This window comes from Electrophorus electricus, chromosome 6 (assembly GCF_013358815.1).
Source record: "Electrophorus electricus isolate fEleEle1 chromosome 6, fEleEle1.pri, whole genome shotgun sequence".
Taxonomy (NCBI): Eukaryota; Metazoa; Chordata; class Actinopteri; order Gymnotiformes; family Gymnotidae; genus Electrophorus; species Electrophorus electricus.
In genome coordinates, this window is record NC_049540.1 from 1,885,001 (window position 1) to 1,897,347 (window position 12,347).

At 38.6% G+C, this 12,347-nt stretch overlaps 1 protein-coding gene across 1 annotated transcript in view; it reads right to left on the bottom strand.

Moving 5' to 3' along the window:
- nlgn3b (neuroligin 3b) overlaps positions 1-12,005 on the bottom strand; it is a 21,533-nt gene extending 9,528 nt beyond the window's left edge. The window contains 6 exon segments of the mRNA XM_035527663.1: positions 1,169-1,354; positions 3,202-3,357; positions 9,826-9,861; positions 11,501-11,732; positions 11,734-11,760; positions 11,762-12,005. Of these exon segments, the coding sequence (XP_035383556.1) occupies positions 1,169-1,354; positions 3,202-3,357; positions 9,826-9,861; positions 11,501-11,732; positions 11,734-11,760; positions 11,762-11,800 (676 nt within the window). The 5' untranslated portion in view covers positions 11,801-12,005.
- Positions 12,006-12,347: the final 342 nt, after the last annotated feature.

Below are 12,347 nucleotides of genomic sequence, written 5' to 3' on the forward strand. Positions count from 1 at the left end.
TCTTAATGCTACAATACTACAATATTGTACAATTCCACAATACTATAATACTACAATACTGCAATACTACAGTACTATATTAGTATACTATAATATTGCAATACTACAATACTATAATTCTTCAATACTATAAAACTACAATATTGCAATACTATAATACTAAAATAATGCAATTCTACAATACTACAATACAATACTACAATACTGCAATTCTATAATACTACAATATTATAATACTGCAATATTAAAATACTACATTAGTATAATTCTACAACACTGCAACACTATAATACTACAATACTATAATATAATATTGCAATACTACAATACTATAATACAATACTACAATAATGCAGTATTTAGCATTATACAATTGTACTTGTAATTTAATGATACTGTATTAGTATAATACTGCAATACTATAATATTCCAATATTGCAATACTATAATACTTCAATACTATAATGCTGCAATACTATTATAATATAATACTAAAATAATACAATTCTACAATACTACAGTACATTACAATAATACTACTATACTGCAATACTATAATACTACAACACTACAGTACTACAACACTTTAATACTACAATACTATAATACTACAGTGCTATAATACTACAGTTCTATAATACTACAATACTGCAACACACACTCTTTATCTCTCTCTCTCTCACACACACACACACACACACACACTTACATACACACACCTCTGGAGAATGTGGTGCAGGTTACCATGGTTGCAGAAGAGATTACCGTGGTAACAAAATAAGTGCTGACCACCTCGGTCACACTGAGGAGAGCCGATTACATAAATGAACAGACCTGATGTCTCTACACTTCTCTGCTCATGTGAGTGTTACGAACACCAAAGCAGAACTGTTCATATATGACTAACACTGTTCATGTGACTGTAACATTCTACTCTACAAAGATCTGTTCATATATGACTGTAACACTGTTCACGTGACTGTAACTGTTCATATGACTGGTATTACTGTAACACACCCTTTTCCTCATGCTAAACTACCGAATGTCAACATGGCTAGAGCAGACAGAGGGCAGAGACAGCCAGTCCAGCACTTAGGAATTGGGATCTTTAGGTGTGTTTGGGAATTTGACATGTTTGGGAATAGTGTGGTGTGTGGGAATCTCTTACCCTCTGAGTGGTGGGAAAGAGTGAGGAGACTGACACAGGACGCTCCGATTCCTGATCCGAACACGGTGACCCGACCTGGATCTCCTCCGAAGTATCCGATATTCTTACTGATCCAGCGCAGAGCCTGGATCTGGTCCAGCAGCCCATAATTTCCTTTGGCAGCCTGATCACCAGTGCTCAAGAAGCCTAACACACACACACACACACACACACACACGCGCAGACAGACAAATAGAATCACATGCACACATGCATTGCACACACATATGCATACACACATACACACATGCACACACACCACACACACACACACACACACACACACACACACACACACAACACACACACACACAAACACACACACAGATATATTGTCTTATTGTCTCTGTCTGATTGTCTTATCCTCTGTGATGTAAACCCTCTCTCTGAAACTACTTAGAAAAATGTGTGCCTGACCAACAGTGTGTGTGTGTGTGAGAGAGAGAGAGAGAGAGAGAGAGAGAGAGAGAGAGAGAGAGAGAGAGAGAGAGAGAGAGAGAGAGAGAACATAGCCACAAAACTCATTAACTGTTCAATAAAAGCTTGCTGAGATGGCAAATGATGTTGCTGAATGTTTGTGTGTTCCTCAGAAATATTTGCTGTTCCTTGTATGACACATATTACCTACTTGAGGAAAATTATTAATGTCCATATTCTTTGTCAGTCACATGTTCTCTATGTCATACTGTCACATGTTCTCTATGTCATAGTCACATGTTCTCTATGTCATACTGTCACATGTTCTCTATGTCATAGTCACATGTTCTTTATGTGATACACTTCCATGTTCTTTGTCATACAGTCACATCTTCTTTGTCATAGTCACGTTCTTTATGTGATACACTTCTATGTTCTTTATGTCACACAGTAACATGTTCTTTATTTCATAGTCACATATTCTCTATGATATAATAGTCACATGTTCTTTATGTCATACAGTCACATGTTGTTTGTCATAGTCACATGTTCTTTATGTATTTTTAACCAATGCAAAGCTAACAGGATGTGATTTCCATCTTGACATTCAAGAACTCAGGAACATAAAATGGAGTTTATTTGTCAGCACAAAATGGAGGCTATTTTTACCAAAATATGAGCCAGAAGATTATTTAAATTAAAAACAGGACTGATGTAATCTATTTTCATGTGAACATGATTTTCATTTTCAGCATTAGCCTACAGGAACAGCAGAAGAACTCAGAGATCTTTTTCCCACATTTTTCATTATAAAAGCAAGACTCGAATGTGCTTGTCAAACTATAAAGTGGAGACTTTTTCAAGACTGCCCCACACACACACAAACCTTTAACTGTCCTGAACAAGCTCTTTGGTGTGCAGATGAAACCAAGACATTTAGCTTTTCAGAGACAGACTCTCCTAAAGCAACCCACAACATACAGACCAAGAACGAATCATCTCTGTGAATTCAAACCATATGGCTGTCTGCATACGGCCTTGGAACGCATTGGTAATGTATTGATAATGTATTGATAAACCACTGATAAAGTATTGATATAGCACTGATAAAGTACTGATAAAGCATTGATAATGTATTGATAATGTATTGATAATGTATTGATAAGCACTCATAATGTATTGATAAAGAATTGCTAAAGCATTGATAATGTATTGATAAAGCACTGAAAAGTATTGATAAAGCATTGATAATGCATTGATAAAGTTTTGATAAAGCACTTCCATTTCTAGCCCTTCTGTGGCTGACCCTGTTTCTTTAACCAGAAACCTGTCTAATAGTTTGCAGAATGACTTATCAATATTTTATGCAAAATCACTGAAGATTTGTTGGTGCATCATTAATATTGATCAGATATCCGTTATGTGTGCACACGTGTGTATTTGGGTGTGTGAGCAAATGTGAATGTGTGTTTGTGTGGTTGTGACAGTATTGTAGTGGATGTATTCCCATTATATTGGCGCATTTGTCTGTGTGTGTGTGTGTGTGTGTGTGTGTGTGTGTGCGCATGTTTACACACCAAGTATTCCCACTCTGTAGTTGAGGGTGATGACGATGACGTTCCCGTAGCTGGCCAGAACACTTCCATCCATGATATTTCCGGTACCTTCCATGTAGGAGCCGCCGTGAATGAAGAGCATCACGGGCCATGGGTCGTCCCGTGCCTCCCGCAAGCCTGCAAACAAACAAACAAACACACAAACAAACGAAGTAAGTCAACAAACAAGATCAGTCATTTCATTCCCTACCAAACCATTCTGTAACCTGCCAGCATGTAACTAACACTCGTGCTGCTTCCAGTACTCATGGGAACAGTCAAGCTTCAAATGTCGGTTCAGTCACACCATCACACAAATTAAACATCGTTTCTGTTTATCGCATAAGACCCGAAAGAAAATGAAATAACAACAATACGTGGTTCATTTACATTAACCCAGTGAAAGAATGCATAAGAAACTGAATTAAAAAACACCAAAGGTATTAATCAAAGGAAAAAAATATATAGATTTATAGTTCTTACTGAAGGTGTCTAAAATGTATTGTGAGAAGCAGTTGCGTAACTGGACTATAAACATTAGGGCAGTCTTATGTTGTAGTTAGTCCTCGGTAAGTTTACATATCCAGCATCTAGCTGATCTTAAGATCTGTTTTGGCATGTATTCAGTCAGGCAGTCTGAAAACTGCTCTGAAAAACAAACAAACGCATTTTATAATTTACCCTGCCAATAAACAGACAGACAGTGATGCGTCTGGATGGCAGACGTTGTATGTTCTTCTCTTTCTTCCCGTATTTCTGAGCACGGTCGGATTTCTTTGTGCTGCGTGACTGTGGCAAAACAGATCTGCTTGCTGTGTTTCCTTCAGGCTCTGGAGGGGCAACACACTTGGAAATAAGTAGCTCCACCTGACAATATTCTGGCTCCTACACTCCTGTCTGTCTGTTGGTGTTTCTAAACCAGCGCAAAGATCCTTACACTAACCCACGCTAAACAAAACAGAAACAGGAGGCGATGTTTTAGCTATCCTGCTGGGGAAGGTGAGGTCTAACTTATGCAGTGTTTATAACAGGGAAGGTGAGGTCTAACTTATGCAGTGTTTATAACAGACAAGGTGAGGTCTAACTTATGCAGTGTTTATAACAGACAAGGTGAGGTCTAACTTATGCAGTGTTTATAACAGAGAAGGTGAGATCTAACTTATGCAGTGTTTATAACAGACAAGGTGAGATCTAACTTATGCAGTGTTTATAACAGACAAGGTGTGGTCTAACTTATGCAGTGTTTATAACAGAGAAGGTGAGGTCTAACTTATGCAGTGTTTATAACAGACAAGGTGAGATCTAACTTATGCAGTGTTTATAACAGACAAGGTGAGGTCTAACTTATGCAGTGTTTATAACAGACAAGATGAGGTCTAACTTATGCAGTGTTTATAACAGACAAGATGAGGTCTAACTTATGCAGTGTTTATAACAGACAAGGTGAGATCTAACTTATGCAGTGTTTATAACAGACAAGGTGAGGTCTAACTTATGCAGTGTTTATAACAGAGAAGGTGAGGTCTAACTTATGCAGTGTTTATAACAGACAAGGTGAGATCTAACTTATGCAGTGTTTATAACAGACAAGGTGAGGTCTAACTTATGCAGTGTTTATAACAGACAAGATGAGGTCTAACTTATGCAGTGTTTATAACAGACAAGGTGAGATCTAACTTATGCAGTGTTTATAACAGACAAGGTGAGGTCTAACTTATGCAGTGTTTATAACAGAGAAGGTGAGGTCTAACTTATGCAGTGTTTATAACAGACAAGGTGAGGTCTAACTTATGCAGTGTTTATAACAGACAAGGTGAGGTCTAACTTATGCAGTGTTTATAACAGAGAAGGTGAGGTCTAACTTATGCAGTGTTTATAACAGACAAGGTGAGGTCTAACTTATGCAGTGTTTATAACAGACAAGGTGAGGTCTAACTTATGCAGTGTTTATAACAGACAAGATGAGGTCTAACTTATGCAGTGTTTATAACAGGGAAGGTGAGGTCTAACTTATGCAGTGTTTATAATAGGGAAGGTGAGCAGTGTTTATATACATGTGCACACACGAGGGGCTGGTCCTTTGATCTCCGTTAGCGGTGCCTTTTAGAGTCCTGTACCATTTCCTGTGAAACTCAGCAGACTTCCGTATAACATGAATGAAGGATAACATGCCGGACCTTTATTTTAGAATTCATTGGAACCACTGACATTCTATTTTACTTAATAATTTCTCTTTTGTATTTAATCGAATAATAAACACTTATTTATTTTTTTAAGACTGTAGCGATGCTCGTTTGTGCCGCTGTCCATGTGGTCCAGTCCGTTCCATGGTTTTGTTTTTGCTGTTCCATGTGTTTTCCTCCCTTTCTTTCCTTCTTGCGCATTTCCCCAACATTTTTTAAAATACATTTCTCTTTGGATTAATAAAGTATTTATTATTAGTCTTATTACTGTAATCCTTAAAGCGCTATATAAATAAAGTTTATTAGTTTGTGTGATTACCACCACACACACACACACAGTTTCTTTAATAATAATTCTTTAATAATTCAGACTGAATCAGAACTAAAACCTCCCAGTTTCTTTAATAATTCAGACTGAATCAGAACTAAACTTCCCAGTTTCTTTAATAATTCAAACTGAATCAGAACTAAACTTCCCAGTTTCTTTAATAATTCAGACTGAATCAGAACTAAACTTCCCAATTTCTTTAATAATTCCCTCCATTTTAACCAAGAATGAAAAAACAACCCTTTCTCAATCTTAAGGGCAGGTCTTTCTGAATCTGTTGTAATTTGACTTTCATTTCAAAGCTAGGGCATTCATTTAGAGATGGATTGTGATGTTCTCGGTTTACCTCTCACAGTTACTGAAGCAATGTTTTTAGTGAGTTGTACTTGTAAAATAATTGTAAAATATTTGAAATTGGATTGCGGATTCAGAGTTTCAGTCTTTGGAGGATTCTTCGTGGTCTTTGCTTGTCTGTTTCATCACACCCACAGACTGGAGACCTAAGTAGCTGAGGACATCAGTTTAGACATTAAGGGAGACCACTTAGCTGTCAAACTGGTAGTCCCTGTCACGAAAAAATGAACAGTTGTCTTTGGGTGTACAACACCAGTCAAAGATTTGGACAGACCTACAGTGAAGGTGTCAAAACAACACTTGATTACATCCTTCAAAGCGGTTGTTCCTTTGATGATATTTAGATGCCCTGTGTTCTATTAAACAGCTGCTGATTCTCACACCTGCTGAACACTTGGAATGAAAACTGTTGGGTGAGAGGACATTTACATTTGTGTGTGAATGTTTGTGTGTATACACACCCGCCCCCCCCCCCCCCCCCCCCACACCCACACACATACATATATATACCTGCCTACTTCACCAACAACGAGAGTTCTAAACAAGAGTCACACCAGTTCAGACATCGCCCGGGCAACAAGGTCTGTGTCAGACTCTGAGGGACCAGGACAGTCTGGTGAAAAGTGGAAAAGTGGGCTACTGGAACAACTACTAATACAAGACACTCATGGAGGACTCACACACACACACACACACACACACACACACACACACACAGACACACACACATGCACACACACACGCACACACATACGCACACATACGCACACACACACACATACACACATACACACACACGCACACACATACACACACACACACACACACGCACACACGCATACACACACATACACACGCACACACGCACACACACACATGCACACACACACTCACACATACACAAACACACACACACTCACACATACACACACACACACACACACACACACTCACACACACACACACACACACACACTCACACACACACTCACACACACACACACACACACACACACACTCACACACACACTCACACACACGCACACACACACAGCTGATGAAGGACCTCTGAAAAATGACTTTATGACTATGAAAACCGCATTACATTAGGTGTAACCAGACATTCCGTCAGGTGTAACCAAACTTTTGACTGGTACTATAAAACACAAGATCTCGCCTAAAAATGCAACTGTAACTAAAATGCCAAGATGTGCTGCACTGTCTTGCAACACACAGTTTTACACACACAGTTTTACACACACAGTTTTACACACACAGTTTTAGGGTTGCGGCAAAGTCGCAAAGTATCCATGTAAAGGTTTTATTTCATTGCTTTTACACTAGTGAGAAGACATTGGACATTATCCTAGCTAGTTAAATACAACATGATAACTATTGGCATTTACATCTACACTGAAAATCACACAAAAACTGTAGCTAAGCTTATATGAAGGTTTATTTTGAAGGTTGATATGAAGGGTTTATTTTATTTTGCTTTTTTACATCCTATATCCATGTATATGGTTTATAGCAACAAATGAATGGTTTGTTTTAAACCAATGATTTCTGAGTTATATATGACACCATTACTCTCCTGTGGTAGTAAGAAAAGAGACACAAACCCCCACACGTTTGTCTTATGTATAACTCCCATGCCAGTCCACAGGAATAGTGGCAGTTATGTTGGACTGACGGTGTCTGAGGGTGTGGGTGTGTAGACCTAAAGATTACACACACACCTCTAATACACACGTTAACCTATAGACCAGTACCTAAAGATTACACAACACCCCTAATACACACATTATACCTATAGACCAGTACCTAAAGATTACACAACACCTCTAATACACACAACACGTCTAATACACACGTTATACCTATAGACCAGTACCTAAAGATTACACAACACCTCTAATACACACAACACCTCTAATACACACATTATACCTATACAACAGTACCTAAAGATTACACAACACCTCTAATACACACGTTATACCTATAGACCAGTACCTAAAGATTACACAACACCTCTAATACACACATTATACCTATAGACCAGTACCTAAAGATTACACAACACCCCTAATACACACATTATACCTATAGACCAGTACCTAAAGATTACACACCTCTAATACACACAACACGTCTAATACACACGTTATACCTATAGACCAGTACCTAAAGATTACACAACACCTCTAATACACACAACACCTCTAATACACACATTATACCTATAGACCAGTACCTAAGATTACACAACATCTCTAATACACACGTTATAACCTATAGACCAGTACCTAAAGATTACACAACACCTCTAATACACGCATTATACCTATAGACCAGTACTTAAAGATTACACAAACACCTCTAATACACACAACACCTCTAATACACACATTATACCTATACAACAGTACCTAAGATTACACAACACCTCTAATACACACGTTTACCTATAGACCAGTACCTAAAGATTACACAACACCTCTAATACACACATTATACCTATCGACCAGTACCTAAAGATTACACAAAACACCCCTAATACACACAACACCTCTAATACACACATTATACCTATACAACAGTACCTAAAGATTACACAACACCTCTAATACACACATTATAACCTATAGACCAGTACCTAAAGAATTACACAACACCTCTAATACACACATTATACGCTATAGACCAGTACCTAAAGATTACACAACACCTCTAATACACACAACACCTCTAATACACACATTATACTATACAACAGTACCTAAGATTACACAACACACTCTAATACACACATTATACCTATAGACCAGTACCTAAAGATTACACAACACCTCTAATACAACACGTTATACCTATAGACCCAGTACCTAAAGATTACACAACACCTCTAATTCACATGTTTGCCTAGAAATAAAGATCTAAATAAAACACAATTACACAAGTGTTCTAATTCACACACATTTGCATAAAACTAGGGTGTGAAGTGACTGCCGTGTCATCTTTGCCAAGCTAAGGAGTCTGGGTAATGAACTGCAAATCTGTAGGCGCTGCTGAATAAACAATGGTGTGGCCGTGTGGCTGTGCTTTGGCGAGCCAGTCTGGCAGCGACTTAACGACGTCAATAGAAGTGATTCATCAGTGCTTATTAAATATGAGCACCCTGCGTGGTTAACAGAACACTGGTCTGTGTCTGAGAGGTTTTTAATACGATGTGAAAACCTCAAAGTATTCTTTAAACCGTAGTTAATTGAACAGTTTCCTAACAGAACTCTCTACCCGCTCATTGCTAAACAACATATATTTCCTATATTGGAACATATAAAAGATTAAAGATATTAAAGATTTTTCCATACCTGACTATTAAATCCTGACTGTGTAAAAACACTTTGGCTTGGCTGTGTCCTTAACATGTATAGTAGCAAAAGATCACTCTTAAATTATCGTGTGGTTTATAGTAACTGGCAGTTAATGGAGCATGTTTCATTTATGGCATGAAACCAAAGACGAATTTTGTTTTGGCCCTTGTCGGTGGGGAATTCAACACAGGGTGGAGACCGGAGGAGATCGCACAGCCCTTCACGCTCGTCAGCTGACGCACGAGGGCAGAAAGTGCAGCCCTTTCACCAATCACAGATTGATGATAAGATCAGGAATAAAGCTTTCACGAGGGAGAAATGTACAAAGGAATTTCTAAAGACAAAAGATAAAAACAGGAAATACCGTCATCGGCTGAGTCTTCGCCTGTTCTCTTAGTGCCTGCAGGGAGAGAGAAAAAAGAGAGAGAGAGGGAGTGGGAGAGAGAGAGAGGAGAGAGAGATAAAGGATAACCATGCATTTGAGCAAGAGAAAGTAATAGAACTGTACATGTTATAGTCTATGTGTATGTAGTTATAGTCTATGTGTATGTAGTTATAGTCTATGTGTGGTGTATAGTTATAGTCTATGTGTATGTAGTTATAGTCTATGTGTATGTAGTTATAGTCTATGTGTGTGTATAGTTATAGTCTATGTGTGTGTATAGTTATAGTCTATGTGTGTGTATAGTTATAGTCTATGTGTATGTAGTTATAGTCTATGTGTGTGTATAGTTATAGTCTATGTGTATGTAGTTATAGTCTATGTGTATGTATAGTTATAGTCTATGTGTGTGTATAGTTATAGTCTATGTGTGTGTATAGTTATAGTCTATGTGTATGTATAGTTATAGTCTATGTGTGTGTATAGTTATAGTCTATGTGTGTGTATAGTTATAGTCTATGTGTATGTAGTTATAGTCTATGTGTGTGTATAGTTATAGTCTATGTGTATGTAGTTATAGTCTATGTGTATGTAGTTATAGTCTATGTGTGTGTATAGTTATAGTCTATGTGTATTGTAGTTATAGTCTATGTGTGTGTATAGTTATAGGTCTATGTGTGTGTAGTTATAGTCTATGTGTATGTATAGTTATAGTCTATGTGTATGTATAGTTATAGTCTATGTGTTGTGTATAGTTTATAGTCTATGTGTGTGTATAGTTATAGTCTATGGTGTATGTAGTTATAGTCTATTGTGTGTATAGTTATAGTCTATGTGTATGTAGTTATAGTCTATGTGTATGTAGTTATAGTCTATGTGTGTGTATAGTTATAGTCTATGTGTATGTAGTTATAGTCTATGTGTGTGTATAGTTATAGTCTATGTGTGTGTATAGTTATAGTCTATGTGTATGTATAGTTATAGTCTATGTGTATGTATAGTTATAGTCTATGTGTGTGTATAGTTATAGTCTATGTGTATGTATAGTTATAGTCTATGTGTGTGTATAGTTATAGTCTATGTGTGTGTATAGTTATAGTCTATGTGTATGTATAGTTATAGTCTATGTGTATGTATAGTTATAGCCTATGTGTATGTATAGTTATAGTCTATGTGTATGTATAGTTATAGCCTATGTGTATGTATAGTTAGTCTATGTGTGTGTATAGTTATAGTCTGTGTGTGTATAGTTATAGTCTATGTGTATGTAGAGTTATAGTCTATGTGTGTGTATAGTTACAGTCTATGTGTATGTACAGTTACAGTCTATGTGTATGTATAGTTACAGTCTATGTGTGTGTATAGTTATAGTCTATGTGTATGTATAGTTATAGTCTATGTGTGTGTATAGTTATAGTCTATGTGTATGTAGAGTTATAGTCTATGTGTATGCATAGTTATAGTCTATGTGTGTGTATAGTTATAGTCTATGTGTATGTATAGTTATAGTCTATGTGTGTGTATAGTTATAGTCTATGTGTGTGTATAGTTATAGTCTATGTGTATGTAGAGTTATAGTCTATGTGTATGAATACTTATAGTAGTATGTGTGTGTGTGTGTATGTGTGTGCGTGCGCGCGTGCGTGCGTATTCTCACCACTCTGCGTGGGGATGTAGATGTTGAGGTACAGACAGTCTTCGCTCTGCTCCTGCAGGTACGTTGCCACGGTGTCGAGGTTGTAGGTCGCCCAGATGGGCATCATGATATCGGGCACAGCGTTGCGGATGTTCTGTGGGCAGACGGGGGGGAAGCGCGTGGCATTCCGCACGCCCGACCAAGCCGAGGGGGCATCTGGGGGCATGAAGCGCTTCTCACCGATGGGCGTAGCCCGCGTAGGGCACGCCCAGGTACTGGTTCCACAGGGCCCAGCCCCTCGGCTGGCACCGCCAGCCGCATGCCTCGTAGACGCCCCAGGGCTGTGTTCACCGTGGGCTGGTAGGTGAGGGCCGTCACTGTGGAGACTGACCACAGCAACCACACACACAGCCTGCACAGGGCAAAGGTCAGAGGTCGCCAGAGCAGGTGCGTGTGCCGAGGGCGTGACCTGTTGTCTGTGTGTGCCACATGGTCTCTTAGCTCACCCACACACACACACCAACTCCCCTTTCACACACACACACATACACACACAGCAATAAACGGGAGGGTTTCCTCACACACACATACACAGGCTTTCCACAAATTAGTCTATTAATCTCTCTCCACCACACTTTCTTCAGCCCACATGCACACACTCATTCACACACGCATGCGCACGCACACACGCGCACACACACTCTCACACAGATGCTCTGGTCCTCAGCCTGGTGCTTTTTGTGGAGATGTTGCCATTGGTCAGTGCACGTGCTGGTAAAGTTGGGTGTGCTCTCACAGTGCAAGCACCATCACAGTCGATACACACCTAACACACACACACACACACACACACAAGCTCAGTAGTGAC